Raw genomic sequence first — 17,833 nt, 5'->3', positions numbered from 1 at the left:
ATGGGCGTAAGGGAGAACGCGGGTGCCACACCTCTGACAGCCCCTCTACCAACTACAGAGGTGACTGGGTCACAAGAGGCTTCTCTGTCAGTGTCTCCTAGCTGGGATGGATCAGAGGCCATTCCTGACTCCCACCCATATACAAGGGCCTCTCCACTGTACTTTGCTCACTCTGCCCCAATGCCTCTTGGGGGAGTGATCACTAGTGGCTGGTTCAGATGTCAGTGAGAAAGGACCCTTAGCCTGGAAGCCTGGTAGCTTTAGCCCCCTGCAGCATCTAGCCCTAGTCACTCATTTTATAGATGAGGAAACTGAGGCTCAGGAGTTGGCCCAAGTCTCCACACATGATAGGTGGCACAGGTCAGATTTCCAGCCTGCCTCCAAATCCTACTTTTTCCCAATACTCCATGCAGTGTCTGATAAATACTTGTTGAACTAGACAGAAGAGGGGTGGGATGGGGGACCAGAATAAGCAGGCCACCTGGTGGTCTGCTGGAGAGACTGACCTAGGCAGAGTGGCCTCCTTCCATGGTTGTTTATGACGCAGATGATTCCCCCAAACAATGAACTCTCTGTGGCACATTTGCAGCAGACCTGGACCATACTGCAGAAAACCTTTCTGCAGGAATCCCAGGCCAGAGAGGGCTATACAGATACCAAGCCCAGAATGGCACAGCTGGGGGGCCTTTGAGAGCACATGGTCCAACCATCAGGTAAAGAGGATTGCCAGGGAGGAAGCTGGCACAGCCACAGTCCTAGAGTGGAGTCTCTGACCCCCTCTGGATGTGCACCAGACATGCTGCTGCAGCTGTCTCTCCCTAGCCCGCTGCCCAAAGCAAATCCCAGGACAATATACAGGCTCTGGGCTCTGGTGCAGCTAGGTGAGCAGAGCTTTAAATGCAAACAAGAAGGTGCTCTGAAAAACATAAAGGCTCCAAATGGCTACTGTTCTAATACTGAGTAAGACCTAGGAGCTCTGAACCAGAGATTGAGACCCCTCCATTTAGGGAAAGAGAAGCCTCAAGAGAATTGACTTGGGCAGGATCTCCTGGCTCTGCGACAGGCCAGCGAGCACGAACTTCCCAGCAGGCAGAGGGAGGCCAGGCTAGCAGCCAGAATCCTGGGTCTTCCAAACATTCCGTGCAGGACAGTCTCCTACCCTGGGCAGCAGCCCCAGGGCAAACACAGGGGGAGGGGTGTTTTTGCTGACAAAGGAAGTTAAGGATGTTTGATCTGGATCCTATTTACCTTGGAAAATATGCGCCAGCCTGGCCCCAAAGTCCACATTTAGACTGCGCTGGTCACCAGAGGCTGTGGATCTCAGCTCCAGGGTACTGAGGTAAGACTGGCTGCCTGTCCTCGGCCTGAACCTTCTGTGTGCTGCTCTCACCTGGCTTTGTCTTCTTCAGGCCGGGGCATGTATTCTGCACCTTCTATGTGCTCTAAGCAGGAGGGCTGGGGTCAAAGCATGCTACCTATGGAAGTGTTTGACACCTCCCGTCCAGAGTCCCCCTTCCTCTAGAGACTGCAGGGGGAGGCCTGAACCTGGGCTTGCCAGAGGGATGGTCTCACACTATCCCCTCGCTGGGTGACTTTGGGAAAGTCTTTTCTTTTTCTGGTAAATGCAGGGCTTGGACTAGGCATTGTCCTCTTCCCCAACTTGCTGGGCGGCCTGAGAAAGCCTTCCCTTCCTTGGTCCTCAGTTTCCCTGTCTTGCTGGAGGGTGATGCTCCAGGTTGGGGCATGAGGGGCAGCACAGAACCCACGACATGAGAGATGAAGGACTTCAGCAGCCATCCAGTCCAACTTTAACAGGTCAGGTAGTCTCAGTAGGAGAACTGGGAGGTTTATGCCAGAGACTGAACTTGACAGTCCTTGGGAAAGGGACTAGTTCTGTCTGGCTTAGCCCGTGAAGATAGCACTAGGAGAAAAGGAAGTTACAAAGAGGCCAAGGGAGGCAGGAGAGCTTCAGAACAAGAGATCCCCAAAGCCAGAGGAAATGCCCTCCCTGCATACCTTTGGCTTCTGAGGTCCCTTCCCCAGCCAATATCTGGGCTGGAAGGGACCTTCAAGATGGCCTAGTGAAGGGGCCGAGCGGACATGACCTTTGGCATGCCCTGATCTGGGTTGGGGGCTTTCCTCGCAGAAGGCCTGCAGGGCAGATGCAGACTAAGGGCCTTCCCAACCCCGAGGTCACTTCAGAGATGAGGAAATGGCTCAGGAAGGGAAGGGAACTATTCACAGTCCTCTGTCTGGTGGATGGCAGATCCAAGTCCAGACCTCCCTTTGTGTAATAATGTGAAGATGCAGTTTCTCCTTAGGAGATGCATCACTGGGTTTTCAGATAACCCAAAGCCCACTTCCTATTTCTTAGAGACAGTTTGTTATAGATCTGCTGCTGGGTTAAAAAGTCAGAACTGGCTGTAGGGGTTTGTCTCCAGGCTCCCAAGACTCGCACTTGTACTTCAAAAGTACAGGCTCTCTTTACAACAGCTCTCGGGTTGCCTTTTCTGAAAACAAATGTTACTGGCAGTTGTTCAGTCCAGGAATAAGGATTAAGAAGTCTCTAAATTCCATTCAGTGCTGTTGGGATGAACCATTTTCTGGGGTTGGGGACACCCTAATCCCTATGGTGGATGGAGAGAGCCCTTTTGGACGCTGCTCAGCTGGGCCACAGACAATGGGCTGACGGGGCTAATAGCAGCCTGGCCTCTGCCATCCTGGCATTCAAAAAGCCCAGGTTCCGTCCCTGCTGGGGGGAGGTGGAAACACCCACACAGACCAAATGTCAGAACAAACAGCCAGCATCCTTTCCTGCTTCCTCTTTGGTGGGCTAGAAAGGGCCCTGCCTGGCCAGGGAGCCAGAGCCCTCCTTAAGTTCCTGGGCAGACTCAGATCACCTGGAGCACTTTGATGGGGAGAACACAGTAACTACTAAATAAAGGTTCTAGCTATGCACAGCACTCCACCTCTCCAGGCCTCAGTTCCCTGCTCTGTCAAATGAGGGAATAGGTCCTGCCTTGCCTCCCTCAGAGATCTGAAGCTCAGATAAGAGGATTCGTGTAAAGTGCTTTACTGGGAAACTGTAAGGCCTGCCAGTCAGGTGATTCCCTTTGGACAACTCTGTTTTTCTCATTCTGAGGGTCTTACCTCCAGGCTTCCTTGAGAAGTCTGGCTTCCCCCAAGCCCAGATTCAGAGATGGAGGGGCCTCAGAGGGCCTCCCATCCCACCCCTTAGGGCACCCAACTACTGAGCAGCCTGGGAGGAATTGGAACCAGGCCTCTGGCCTCTGATCAAATGCTCTCTTACACTTGGTAAATGGGACTTGTGTAAATTTACTATGAAGCAATTTCCTCAGTCACTTCCTTCTGTGGCTGTTAAAATGTAGCGTTCACTGGCTAGCAATGATGTCTCACTGTAACTAGAGAATGAGTTGAGTGTGGCACTTTTCTTTATAATAAGGAAAGTGAGGCTCAGCGGGCTCCCCCAGGATGAAGCAGGACTTGGTTAATACAGACATATCTGTGCCTAGGGCAGTTAAGACTAGCGGTCTGTAAGCTACCGCTCAAGGAAAAGCACAAAGATAACAGGCAAGTACAAGCGCTGGCCAGGGAAGAAAGGAGCCTGAGAAGAGAAGCAGACGGCGCAGGGAGGGAGGAGTGCTAGAGCCCCTGCCTCAGTATCCCCTCCATGACTACTTGGTGTAACTGGAGAAATGACAGGCGGCAGCAGCCCAGGACCCTGCCCCAGCGGGCTCCTCCCAAACAGCAGGATGGTGGGCTTGGGGCCAAGAGGCCTTGATTCTGATGCTCACTCATGGTAATCACCACCTCCCTGTTTCCTAAACTGCAAAAAATGGGGGTGCTTTCAGCACCTCCTTACAGGGCTCTTACAAACACGAAATCCCGAGAAAAATCGGTCATTATTCTCATGAGACGTCTGTTTTCCAGCCCAGGGCCTCCTCCTCAGAGGAGCCTGGCAGGTGGGGGTGGGGGATTAGGACCTCACAGCTAGGGCCAGGGTGGCTCGCTGGGTCCGCTTTCCTGGGGGTCCTGAGCCCAGGTAAACAGAGGTGGCTGAGAGGTGATCTAGGTTCTAGACCTGCTCATGCCCCACGGGGAATGAAGTCCCAAGAAGTGTGTGTGTGAGAGAGACAGAGAGCGCGAGCATGTGAAGGGAGGGGAATGTTTGGATGGAAGATGGGGGAAAGCCTGAGCTGTGAGAAGTCTAAGCCCGTGTCAGTGAGTGCAGGGGCTGGGGTAGGCAACATGGAGGTGCTCACCCTCCCTATACTGAAGCATGAGCACTTTGACCAGGGCGCCTGACCCTGGCCCTACAACACCGGATGTCTGCTTAGCTAACCACGACACAATGGGAGAGGAGGAGGGGATGCTGTGGGTATGCAAAAGGAAAACAGGAAGATTCTGAGGAGGGAGCCTGAGGAGCGGGCAAAAGGCAAACCTTTAAAAGCAGGCCACAGTGAGGCCATTTAGCACAGGGCAGAGCCCGGGGCCTGCAGGACATCCATCCCAGCTGCTGTACACATGGCCTACCTATATAACCCACACTGATTCACTTGGGTGTCCAGCCCAGGAGGCTAAAATTAAAAGTGCTTTAAGGCCTGGGGTGGAGGGGAGATATGGAATGGGAATATGAGGCTTTGTGTGTTTGTTAAACGCTGAACTCAGCAGGAATGTACCATGAGTCATGCTGGTGTCTCCCTGGAATCCTTCCCTCTTCAGAGCAGGGGCTAGCAGGGCTCTGGTGTCAGTGAATTTAATAGCACCAATAAGGCGATGAGAAGATGCAACTGGGGAGGCATTTTCTCTTTAACACATCTGGGACGGCTGCCTCTGCTTGGCTAGTGAAAGGGACACTTGGGTCATGAGCACTGGTCAAGGGGCTGCAGTGGCAAGGCCCTGAGCAAGGCTCTGGCTGGTCACAGGGAGAAGGGCTCGGTGAACGTACTCACTTGTGACCAAAGATCTCTTGCACCATTGGCTGGCCAGTCCACAGCTGCTCCTTCATGGCTTGGCAGGTGCTGCCTGTAGGCACAGCCTATGAGAACCCAAGGTTACCCTGTGCCACGGTGAAGTGTAGGCGGCACAGAGGAAGGCATTAGTATAAAATAGGGAAGCAGCATGGTACCAGGGAAAGTGGGTCAGCCTCTGACCCAGGCTCTGCTTAAGGGACCATGGACATGGCCTCAGTTTCCCCATCTGAAGAATGAGCTGTCAGAACAGCAGCCTGCTTGGTCTTCCCACACCAAGCCCACTGCCCTGGACCCTCTATTTTAGGCAAATGTTCAAGGACATTTGTAATCTGAAACCAAAATGCTAATTGATTAATTTTCTCTTCCAATGGCAGGGTCTCAGAATGAAACTTGGGGTCCCCCTCTTCCTCCTTTCTCTAGTCACATCGTTTGTGTCTGGGAAGAACAGAGAGCCCGCAAGTCTTGTGGAGAATGGGGGGAAATCTCCATCAGCCCAAGGGAGCTGGGTGCAACTAGAGCCCACAAACCTGAGCACGCCTTTCCTCCCCACCGACTTCCACAAGGAAAACACAGTAACAAATGACCTGTTTGTGGAAGAGGAGGAGGAGGACGATTATTTGGACCTGGAGAAGATCTTCAGTGATGACGACGACTACATCGACATCGTCGACGCTGTCTCCCCCCTGGACCCGGGGGCCCAGCCCGGAAACATCCTGGAGCTGTTCCAAGGCAAGAGTCGAATTCAGCGCCTCAACATTCTCAACGCCGAGTTTGCCTTCAACCTGTACAGGACGGTGAAGGAGGCGGCCGACCCTACTGGCAACGTCCTTCTTGCACCCGTGGGCATCTCGACGGCCATGGGCATGATCTCCCTGGGCCTGAAGGGAGGCACGCACAAGCAGGTCCACTCCGCCTTGTATTTTGAGGACTTTGTGAACGCCAGCAGCAAGTACGAGACCCAGACTGTGCACAACCTGTTCCGGAAGCTGACCCATCGCCTCTTCAGGAGGAACTTTGGCTACACCCTGCGGTCAGTGAATGACCTTTATGTTCAGAGGCAGATTCCCATCCTGGAGGACTTCAGAAGTAAGATGAGGGAGTACTACTTTGCCGAGGCCCAGCCTGCAGACTTCTCAGAGCCCGCTTTCATCACTAAAGCCAATGACCACATTCTGAAGGTCACCAAGGGCCTAATAAAGGATGCCCTGGTGAACATAGACCCCGCGACACGAATGATGATTCTGAACTGCATTTACTTTAAAGGTAAGATGGGACCTGCTCACATTCTCTCAGTACGTGGGGGGCAGTGATGTGAACTGGGCGGGCACCGGGATGTGATAGAGTGACTTCATCCACTCCAGGAGAAAAGCAAGAACTTAGTTATGAAAGTACCAATAACGAGAGTCAGTATATGCAGCGGCCAGAGGGTCAGCCTTGGACTGAGGGAGACCTGGGCCCCTGGCCTCTCCTGGCCATGTGACCTTGGATAAGATGTTCTCCTCTCACAGACTACCAGTCAGTCACCGGGCAGGTGCCAAACTGTGCCTGCAGGGGAGGGCTGTCTTCCCTGGAAGTTCTCTGGACCTATAAAAAACCAAAAATGCGCCCCCTGTGCCCGCAGGAGCCCCGTGCTGAGACACTTAAGAGTGGAAGGCTCAGAGAGGTTAATTTTTAAGGAAACTCATTTTTTGATTAATAAGCCTTTCTTTTCTCACTCTCAATCCTGCCCCTACCCTGTTAATGCTGGAAACCCAAACAAAAAAGCCCTTGTTAAAAAGTCAGGAAAAACCAGTTCTCTCCACCAGCCCCTTGGGCCCTTCCACTGTGGGTTTGTCAGGAGGTGGGTGACCCTCTGAATCATGGCTGCTACTTGCTGCGATCAGAGTTCCTTATGTCTTTACAAGCTGTTTGTCCTTAAGATGTTTCTGGTAATGTATAAAGTGTGCTCCTGCCTCTACTCCCTTTGCTCTGCATCAGTTTATCCAAGTCTTTCAGGGTTTTTCTGAAACTCCCCCTTCATCCTTTTTTGCAGCATGACGGTATCACCCCATTCATATCCACAATTTGTTCAGCCATTCCAACTGAAGGTTGCCTTTTGTTTTCAAAAGAGCAGCTATAGATGTATCTTGACATGCAGGTGCTCTCCCCCTTTCTTTGTTCTCTCTGGGAGCAGGCCTGGCAAGGGTATCTCTAGGTCACAGTTTAGTGACTTTTGGGGGCACAGTCCCAAACTGCTTTCTAAAATGTCTGGGCTACTTCACATTCAGGTGCCTTTTTTCCCACAGGCTTTCACTTTTCTTTTTTTGCAAATATAGGCAAGCTGACAGAAGTGAGCTGGTACCACAGAGTGGTTTAAAATTGCATTTCTCTAATTATGAGTGACTTAGGGAATTCTTCTGCATGGTTGCTGATAGCCAGGCTTTCTTCCTCTGAAAACTGCCTGTTGAGGTCCTTTGATTACCCACAAGTCGGACAGTGGCTCTTACTGAGACAGATTAAGCGATCTGCTTGTGTTCATGGCTCATCAGTGTCTGCAAGAACATGAAGTCAGGTGTCCTGATTGCAAAGTCTGTGTTTCTGAAGGCAAAATGTAGTTATCTCCTAGGGCCCAGACACTGAGTAGTGAAATGGGTCTAAGGGTGGAAGCTAAGTGACCGAGACTCAAGAGATCCAGTTAGACTTTTCTGATGACAGGATGATGGGTCACTCTGCGAGGTGGTGAGCTTTCTATAATAAGGTCTCTAATCCTCCCAATCCCTCTGTGAGGCTGTAGTACCAGGAAGACAAGCCCCTCCACAGAGGAGGAGCCTTTGTCACTCCCTGGCAGTCCCAGGGGCAGTGGGCAGGGGCCAGAGCCAGCCCTCAGGCCCAGGCCTGCCTCCTGGGGTGCTGGAAGGCCACAAGGCAGAGGCCTTACTGGGTACGGCCCTTTCAATGAACAGCAATGGAAAGGGAACACATAGGCATCAGGGTCTGTGTGCTGGGGCAGGGGGCCAGGCTGTTTGGTGCTCAATGGGAAACTGGAGGGGGAGGTTTGGTTGATCGGTGGCTCCTCCTTGGGGTTTGTAAGGAGTCCTCTCCTTAGGTGATCAGTGCGGTGCGTGTGTTCAGTCTCTAGGGCAGGTGTTGGGTCAGGGTCCAAGTCTGTGCTGCTCCAGAGTTTGCCCACAGAAATGGAGAATGAAACATAGCTGAGGGCTAAGGTCAGGCCCAGTCATGAGCTGCCTATCTGATCAGACAGCAACTGAGCTTCCTTCTGCCTTCTGTCCCTGGAAAGGGGTGTAATGGACAGCTGGGAATGAATGAACATGCCCAGAGCAGGACAGCAGCTTGGTAGGTCCCGAGTTGGGAAGCTAGGCTTCATGCTGCAAACCCAAGAATAACTACAGCAAAGTGTGAGTGCAGAGCTTGGACACAGATCACTTCAAACAGGAAAGCCGGTGTCTGTTCATGCAAACAACTGTGACAAAGATGTATTCCAAGGACAGATGGGTGCTTAGGGTCAGCCCTGGTCCCAAATGAAGCCCCATTTCTTTCCTGGATCACCCGGCAGGGTCAAATCATAATCTGTATCTACCTTGAGGCTATATAAAACATCACTGGGACAGCATCGAGGCAGAAACTGGCTAGTATCACTCTGCACACGACAAGGACATGGATTCTAACTAAAGTTTCTGCCAATGAGATCTGGGCAACAACACACCCTGTGGGGAAGTGGAGGTGAGACACCTAGCGGAAGGGCATGATATTAGAGTTCCATGTCAAAGGGAGGGGGGTTGGGCTAGAGGGCCTAGGAAACCCCTTAAAAGCCCCAGATTCACTAAGTCAATGATTCTTGTGCTTGATCCTTCATTAAAGTGGGGGAAGGCCTAGGCCTGGGCTTGAGCCTTGATTTCACTGGTCAAGGGAAGTCCCAGGTGAGGAACCTCCCCACAGAGATGCTAGGAAGCCTCTCCTCTGCCCCAAGGGGTCTCAGAGCTCAGGTGGGGTCGGAGGGCAGGACTTCAGCTGAGGTGGGCTCTTTCCGCCATGCTGCTTTCAGAAATTATCCCAAAGATTGACATGGGAATTAGGAGGGGAGCTCTTTCGGATGGTGGCAAACTTAAAACTTTAATACTATTATGGCCTCTCCTCAGATGCCCAGCTGGGCTCTCCAACCCTTTGCCAGCAGAGCCTGAGCCAGACAACTCGCACCCTCCATAAGCCCACCCTGGCGCCTCTGGTAGGCACCAGAGCAGACCTAGGAAGGCATCCTACCCACCAAGTAATGTGGGACCCTAGACCTCAAGTCTGATCATCCCATTTTATAGAGGACACTGAGGCTCAGACACTAGAGGGGAAGGGACCTGTCCTGAGCAGGAGAGCCAGAAATCTGAAGCCAGGCCAAGACCCTCTCCATAGGGGCCGCAAGAGAGGACAGATCACTCTGGGCTGAAGGGGGGAGAAAAAGCAAGGACTGAGTGAGGCCACTAAAGAGAGGGTCTGTCCACCATGGGACTTGGAACCTCTTTCAACACGGTGGCCATTTCTTTTATTAGCCTCTTTGGGCCAATGGGGGGTCAGGGCAGGTGGTGCCCGCCACTGAATGAGGCCCAGCCTAACGATGCTCTGCCATGGCAGCTTGTTAACACCATTTACTGAGAAGCAAGGGGGATGGGGTAAAAATTCTGGGTGGATGGGTGGAAGGAGAGCCCCCAGTGAGAGAATGAGCAGAAATGAAGTCCATTGCCACACAGACCCAGCATGTTTTGAAATCATATTGTCACAATCAATGCACCATAAATAAAAAATTACTTTCCAGAAGAGTGTGGAGGAAGATGTGGGAGCAGGAAAGCCAGGAGAGAATGCTCCAGGCCTCCCTGTAAGACCCCTGGAGGGTTCTAAGGATCAAAGCAGGATGTCCCTGGGAACCAAGGGCGCACATAGCATTGTGATCCTCACAGGGCAGCGCTGGCCAAGGCTGGGTCCCTGAGGTTGGGGTAAGGTACAGCCCTGGACAAGGCCATCTTGAGGGCTTGCCTACCCACCTACCACTAAGTGACAGGGGAGGCTAAGTGACCCATGCTAGAGCAGCCAGCACAAGCTAGGGAGACAGTGCAGGGTTGAAGCAGCACTGCTGGTACAGAGAGACCCTAGAAACACACTTAGCTCCCAGAGTCCCAAGGGGACTCAGGACCTTCCACTTCAGGTCAGTGGTCCACAGAACTGGCAGCAAAGAGTGGGAACAATCACCTCCCTCCTGTGGGAAACTCTCTCTACCCCTCCCTTTCATGCGATCTGAGGATTTCTGGCCACCACATCCCCACCATGAGCTTGTGGTCCACTTAAACTCCCAGCTCTTTTTCAGAACAAACTAATATCAAATGACTCGATTTCATCTGTTTGCTTTGTTGAGCCCAATGCTTGGCCTATCCTGGTGAGATCTACTTGTATGCTGATGCTGACACCCAAGGGTGTTCATCATGGCATTCCTGCTGCTTTGAGAGCACTAGTCATGAGGAGAGACTAAAGGCTTCTAAGCCAGCATTCCCCAGAGTGTCAGCCTATTCAATCCTCCTCACTTAAAGAGAAGAAGCCTGAGGCCCTGAGAGAGTCACACAGGCAGAAACAGACCCGCTGAGCAGGCTTCTTGACACGCAGGCCAGGGCTCCTCTAGCCCCCCTCCACCCTGGGCTCCCTGAAGCTTCTCTGACAGCCCCTTTCTTGTTGACTTTACAGGGACCTGGGTGAACAAATTCCCAGTGGAAATGACCCATAACACCAATTTCCGCCTGAATGAGAGAGAGGTGGTCAAGGTTCCTATGATGCAGACCAAAGGCAACTTCCTTGTGGCCAATGACCAGGAGCTGGACTGTGATGTGTTGCAGTTGCAGTATGTGGGGGGTATCAGCATGCTGATTGCGGTACCTCACAAGCTGGCAGGCATGAAGGCGCTCGAGGCCCAGCTCAGCCCGCGGGCTGTGGAGAGGTGGCAGAAGAGCATGACCAACAGGTAAGGGGCACATGCAGTCTGGCGAATGGGCTTCCCTTCTCCACAGCTCTGGGACCCCCCAACACCCAATCGAGAGTTCCCCACAAGCCTGGCGCAGGGCCACAAAAATGTGGAGACGTGGGAGGAGGGCCATGCTGGGGCCACAGGCTCCCGGGGGTAGGGCCTCAAGAACAGGCTCCAAGGAGCTGCCCTGTGAGGGGGCTTTCTGAGGGAATGGGCAAAGAGTCAGAGTCACACAGAGGTCTAGATAGTGGCAATCAGCACTGGCAGAGGAAGGAGCCACACAGTAAGTGAGGCATCCTTAAATCTGAAGTAGGCTGAGAGGATAAAAAGGAAGGAGGAGTGGACAGCACTGAGACAGTGTCAGTCGTGGAGTGGGGAGGACCTGGTCCCAAGGCTGCCCCCAGCTCCAAGCAGCTCTGGAGGGCCGGACAGTACCTTTTTTTTTTTTGAGGGCAATTGGGGTTAAGTGATTGGCCCAAGGTCACACGGCTAGTAAGTGTTAAGTGTCTGTGACCACATTTGAACTCAGGTCCTCCTGACTCCAGGGCCGGTACTCTGTTCACTGTACCACCTAGCCACCCCCCAGACAGTCCCTTCACTTGCGGCCCCAGAGCTCCCTAAGACTCTGGGGAGCTGAGCCGAGGTCCATCTGCACTGGGGACTTCCAACATCTACAAAACGTCCTATTTGGTCGAAAACAATATTGGAATTGACAGAGTGAGAAGAGTCCCCCTGCCCTGATGGTGCTCGAAGTCATGTGTCAGGAGGGACCCTGTAGGAAGGCCCCTGTTCTTTGAGGGCCAGCTAGCTAAAGAACCAATAGTGCTGACCCTGGAGCAGAGACTTGATGGGCAGGGGGAGAGATTCAATTTGATGAACATTAATTAAGCAGTTATTATGTGCAGAGCACTGAGCGCTAGGTAAGCAAAGATGAAGGGCTCTGTTCTCAAAGGAAGGTACAAAGTGAGGGACAGAAACCCCCACCCTGAACCTGGAGATTCTAGAGGACTGGCTATGTGCACTGGTCATGGGAATTTCCACACTGGGAGCTCTCAAGAGAGCCTGCTCTCCCCCCCTCCCCCCAAAGCCCTAATGGACAAAAATAAGTATAATACTCAATTTAAAAAAATATCAACAGTGTGATTGCTGCTGACTGGTCCAGTTTGGGAAATATAAGAACTACAGTGTTTGTTTGGCTCCAAGAGAGCTCTCCCCAAACTGGCGCCTCTTGGGAGTTTTGTCCTGAGTGAAAGTGGGTGCGATGTTGCTGTAAACATAGTCACCACCAGATGGATGGGGTGGAAGGGAAGGGAGGAGGAGAGGCCTCAACAAGAAGCCCTGAAGGCCCTGGTGGGACAGAGACAGAGAACACTCAAGGATGAGAGGGTTTTGACAAAGAAGGACTGGGAAGAAAGCAGAAAGGAAATGCATTCCAAACAGGCCTGTCCCCAAAGGTACCTCAGAGAGGGAAGGCTGAATATCACAGGAGGCATTTCTCCCACCCCAATCTTACACATGGGGAAACTGAGCCCCAGGCAGGTGTGATATGCCCAAGGTCTCCCACCCAGGGAGGGGGTAAGAGGTAAAGATGAAACCCGAGGTCAGGTCTCCTCACATTCCTAGCTCCATTTCCACCAGACTGTGCTGATCCTTATAAGTGTGTCCCATACAAGTTGTCACCATGGTTGGGTCACTGGGAGCCTCTGCCCACCTCTTTTAAAGGGTCCGCTAGCACGGGTCTTCCTTAGAAAGCTTGCGGTCTCTCTCCTCCTCCTCCTCCTCTCTGTGGTCTCCCTAGGCTTCACTCATGGGCTTTCATCATGGCCGAAGTGGCCTCCTGGAGCATTTCCCATTGGTGACTCCCACTCCCTCCCCCAGAGCAGTCTGGTGGCAAGCGCCTCCTGATATTTCCCTCTCAGCCCCTATTTTTATCACATGCTTGCTATCACAAAGCTTTCGCTCACCCCCCATGGCCTACCAGAGAAACCCCAGACTCCTCCTGAATGTGGGCACCACCCGCCTTTTCTGCTCTCACTCCTCTGGCCAGTGGCCTTCCAGACACGCCTTGTTCTTGTCCATTTCTGAGTCTGGCCTCCGATATCCCCCCACCCACCAAAGAGCCTCCCCTTCTCCCCTGAAGGGAGTTCCTCTGGTTCGAGACCAATCTCTTCCCTCTGATCTCCTATAGCCCCCCCCAGCCTCTGTTTCACAAACTAACAGTGGGCTAGGGAACCCCTCTCAGGCCTCTTCTGATCTCAACTCCACCAATCAGACAAGGAAGATTGACCTATACTGCAGCAGCTGCTGCTGGGAAAAAGTCCTTCCTATAACACTTCCCTGAACCCTCCTGATGACTCTGGGAGATGGGCACTGTTATCCCCTTTGTCTAGAGAAAACTGACATGGAGGAAACACGAATACTCCAGAAAAACTTAAATGTGAGAGGCATGATTAGAACCCAAGCCTTCTCCCTTCCAAGCTGTGTGGGCTTGGTGGTTTAGAAGTACTGTCTCGGGACGGCTAGGTGGCACAGTAAATACAGCACTGGCCCCAGATACATCACACACACACACACACACACACACACACACACACACACACACACACACACACACACACCTAGCCATGTGACCTCGGGCAAGTCACTTAACTCCAACTGCCCTTCAAAAAAAAAAAAGTACTGTCTCATCATGCCGACATGTGAATGGGGTGGGGCTGCATCTATGACTTTACTTAGGGGAGGTGGGGGCCCAGAGGTAGCCCCCTCTCCCAGACAGGCTGATACCTTCTTCCAGAGATCCTTGGAGCACAGGCTTGTGTCTGTGTGGGTCAGTTAGTGTGCTCTTTCACCTGAACCACACTATTTTCGAGTCACATGAATAGTTTCACTAAAAGTCTGCAAGACTTTTAATGGGCTTTAAAAAAAAACCCCGAATACCAACTTCCTAAAAGCAAAAAAACCTGAGTTCAAAGTAGGTCTCAAATAAGCAACATGATCCTGGACAAGTCAGCTTTCTCATCTGTAAAATGGGGATAATAATAGCCTGCCCTCCCAGGGCTGCTGTGAGGATCACATGAGATAAAGTTTATAAACTATAAAGGCCTTAAGAAGTGCTAGCTATCAGCTGTGAATGAACTAAGGGATACCCAAGGGAGTTCTGCTCTGGGCCTCCACTCTTGGTGTCCCCCACTGCTAAGCAGGCAGCCCCTCTGCAGCACCCCAACAGTCACACCGGCTCTGCTTATAGATGCCAGGGACAGGGAAGGATGATGTGTGAGGCCTCCTGAGCTTCTCCATCTAGGAAAGGTTTCCCTAGCAGTGAGGGGGAGTCACACATAGAAACAGAGAACATAGATCGATTGATTTGGGGGCAGCCATGGAGAACGGGAAAGAGAGCTGGCGGAGAACCAGTAAGGCAGGCGGTCAGACGCCTAGATCAGCTACATCCTGGCTAGGGGGCCCCAAGCAAGACATGGCCTCTCAATGCTCTAAAAGCTGGGTGGCTCATTGGGCCTGGAGTCAGGAAGACAAGTTCAAATTCAGCCTCAGACACTTGGCAATTGTGTGACCCTGGGCAAGTCACTTACCCCTGTTTGCCTCAGTTTCCTCATCTGTAAAATGAGCTGGAGAAGGAAATAATAAACTGCTCCAGTATCTCTGTGAAGAAAACCCCAAACAGGGTCACAGAGTGGTACATAGATGAGTAAAAAAATGACTCAACAACAACCTGCTTTGGAAGGAGTTCCCTCACCTGAGAGTTCCTTCTACCCATCAAATCACATTCTGGCCCTAGTCCCTAGTATGAAACTAGAATATCACAGCATCACATGGGTGATGAAGAGACCTTGGGAATCATTTAGCCCAGCCCCTCACCTGACAGAGGAGCAACGTGACGCAGATCCTAAGAACCAAACGGGACTTAAGGCCAGGCCTCCTAAGGCCAGACCCCGCGTTCCTCCCGCTGTGCTGTGCTGCCTCTGGGACCGTGTGGCCCAACACACTCCTCTGGCAGCTGTGCTATTACCAAGCTGTGGCACAGATTTCCCATAGGTGCTTTTCTGTCCCTGCCCATGGCAATCCTGGAAGCTGTTGTGATGACACCGTGTCCCCTTTCCCCTCCCTGAGCAGAACCCGCGAGGTACGCCTGCCCAGGTTCAAGCTAGAGAAGAACTATGACCTCGTGGATGCCCTGAGGTTGATGGGCATTACTGACCTGTTTGATCACAACGGGGACTTCTCTGGAATATCTGACCAAAAACTCATCATCGACTTGGTAAGCACATGCTCTCTCCTTGCCCATAGCCCCCAACAGAGGGGATCTTGGGGGTCTGCTTACTGTTCCTCCATCCCTTCTTCAGTCCCCCTGACCTGGCTCAGCTCTGCTGAGACAGGACCCCACCAGCAGGCTGCGCAGTGCAGCAGAGACGTGGCAGAGGGTGAGAGAAGTCACCTGCCCAAGGAGCCTGGGGGTGGAGGGTGGAGACGCTCCAAGAGCATGTGGGTACCATCTCCATCTAGCCCCTGGAGAACCCCCCCAACCCAAGGGCTCTGCCACCACCTCTCAGGCAGGGGTTTAAGAGACACACTCTCTCCTCTCTGAACAGTTCAAGCACCAAGGCACCATCACGGTGAACGAGGAGGGCACCCAGGCTGCTGCTGTGACCACTGTGGGCTTCATGCCCCTCTCCACGCAGACTCGATTCATCGTCGATCGTCCTTTCCTGTTCCTCATCTATGAGCACCGCACCAGCTGTCTGCTCTTCATGGGCCGTGTTTCCAACCCCAGCAAATCTTAGAGGTGGAGGCAGGGGCTGCCGGCCATGCTGTGATAATTACCTTGTCTTTATAATGACACCTGAAGGGAATCTGTTAGCAATGCCACTTGTATAATCCCCCATGCCCCCTGAATGCAGGGGCCAGGTCTCATGAAAGAAATCACAACACGTGGGAATTCTGTGGGAATCACTTTGTGTAGCAAACAGTCCTGAGTCTAGAGAAGCTGTGTGCCTGCGCATGCAGTCAATGAACACATTAAAAGTGTCCTTAAGGAGCTGATGATCTGATTTCCTGTTTCTTTAGTGCTCTGGCCTCACACAGGCCAATTCCTAGGCCCTTGTGTCCCTGTCCTATGCCACCCTCAGCCCTTTGGTTCCTTCACTCTCTTGTGGCCTCCAGCCATGCTGAAAGGGAAAGCAGCCTGTCTCCACAATGCTGGCATCCATTAGGAGGCCCTGTTGCAAAGCACTGTGCATGAGCTGGGGCTGTCACTCCCTGGGACGCATAGGAACAGAGGTTCCCACTCTAGGCATCAATAAACACAAACCACTTTTAACCTGTGTCTCTCATCCTTCTCTCCACTGACAGAACTCCATTAAATGCTAATGTACAACTAACAGTAAATGAGCCAGACTGTCCAGGATAAGGAACCCAAGGGGCCACATTTCTGCAGCCCGGCGGGATGCACAAACAGCTCTGGAAGGACGGCAACGTGACACCTCCACAGGACTGTAGACTGAGAACTGGCAGGGCCTTGGAGGTCATCATGGTCATCTGGTCCTGCAACATGTGATGGGTGGGGGGATGTCGTGGGCCATCTTGTTAGGAACAGAGGGAGAGTCTTGTCTCTGCCTGACTTTTCAGGCATGTTCTACAGCAGGGGTGTTAAACTCAAGTAGAAATGGGGGCCAGGGAACAGTCCACAAGGTGTACATGGCTGCATGCTGCCCCAGAGCACCCCATGGTGATGTTACCTCCATTCTCCTGGGTCTTTATTGACTCTGCGGAGCACTCTCACACTTCACTTTAGTGTGTGTGGGGTAGCCACCCTCATGTCCACACCACTCCTACAAAGCCCAGACCCTGCTGGCATCCTGGCTGAGCTTTCTACAGAATCCTGGGGACGAAGCCCGAGCACGGAATCCCGGGCTGTGCCCGGGCAAACAGGGAACGCTAGGTGGACATCGGCCGGGGCCCCCGAATGTCGCACTTGCAGGTGTGGCCACTGGGTCCAAGGATGCTGCTGCTCAGGGTTTCCTGCCAGTTCAGATGTACAGCAGCATGTTTCTGCACTGCACAGGGCAAGGACCTCCATGCTCAGCCACGTGGCAGATGTTCAGTTATGTGGCACAGCGAACATGGGATGGGCACAGCACCCATCGGTCAGCTGAGGCTCTGAGGCGATGATTAGGAAGTGGGGGCCCAGCCCTGTCCACGGAACCTCTGCTCTCACTTTCTGGCCTCTAGAGTGGAGAACCACGGCCAGGGCATCTTTTCTTGCCTCTTCATAGTCCCAAACAGGAAGGTTCAGCTCCCAAGAGAGGATCATGAGGAGCCAAGGCCTCAGGGGCTCCAAGACACTTGGGCTGCCCAGTTATCGGCTCCATCACTGGGCAGTCCTTCCCCCTAGCCCAAACCTCCACTACCTTCAATGAAATCCCTGGTCTCTCCTACAGTCTCTACTGACAAGGTTTTATCTTTGCTGGCCCTGGCAAACCCACCAACTAAGTGAGCTTGATACAGCCAGGGCTTCTGAGAGTTACTTTTGCCAAATTCCCCCAAGAAGAATGCCCTGATTACTATTTTAATCCTTTAGCAGCAGGAGGGTTAGGAAAAACAGTGGTCTTGCCGTTGGAGCATCAGAATTCTCTTTCCAGGTCTGCTATTTATACCTGTCAAGTCAACTGACCACTGCAAACCTCAGTCCCTCATCTATCGAATGGAGCTAATAATACCTGTTATACCTACATCACAGGGTAGTTATGGAAAAAGCACCACGTAAGCATAAAACCCTGGAGAAATGTGAGGTTCTACTTGTTCCCTAGTCTATCAGGGACCTAAAAAAAAT

The 17,833-nt window shown here is 52.4% G+C and overlaps 2 protein-coding genes across 3 annotated transcripts in view; one reads left to right on the top strand and one right to left on the bottom strand.

Moving 5' to 3' along the window:
* Window positions 1–17,833, bottom strand: part of PI4KA (phosphatidylinositol 4-kinase alpha) — a 135,330-nt gene that overhangs the window by 62,221 nt on the left and 55,276 nt on the right. The window lies entirely within an intron of this gene.
* SERPIND1 (serpin family D member 1) lies at window positions 691–15,837 on the top strand. Its single transcript, XM_069100898.1, has 5 exons — window positions 691–1,339; window positions 5,369–6,257; window positions 10,713–10,986; window positions 15,118–15,262; window positions 15,594–15,837. Exons 2-5 carry the CDS (start codon window positions 5,378–5,380, stop codon window positions 15,783–15,785), a joined length of 1,491 nt encoding a protein of 496 aa, XP_068956999.1. The 5' UTR covers window positions 691–1,339; window positions 5,369–5,377; the 3' UTR covers window positions 15,786–15,837.

This window comes from Petaurus breviceps, unplaced genomic scaffold (genome assembly GCF_028583685.1).
Source record: "Petaurus breviceps papuanus isolate PSGF00001 unplaced genomic scaffold, PetGlider_PUasm1.0 428, whole genome shotgun sequence".
NCBI lineage: Eukaryota > Metazoa > Chordata > Mammalia > Diprotodontia > Petauridae > Petaurus > Petaurus breviceps.
The sequence above is the reverse complement of the archived record's forward strand: the minus strand, read 5'-3'. Positions and strand labels throughout refer to the sequence as shown.

Bases quoted from the DNA above. Each gene is read 5' to 3' on its own strand.
- SERPIND1 (XM_069100898.1), top strand. From the start codon at position 5,378: ATGAAACTTGGGGTCCCCCTCTTCCTCCTTTCTCTAGTCACATCGTTT. The intron at 10,987-15,117 runs GTAAGGGGCACA...CTCCCTGAGCAG, and splicing joins CAGAAGAGCATGACCAACAG to AACCCGCGAGGTACGCCTGC. The intron at 15,263-15,593 runs GTAAGCACATGC...CTCTCTGAACAG, and splicing joins AAAAACTCATCATCGACTTG to TTCAAGCACCAAGGCACCAT.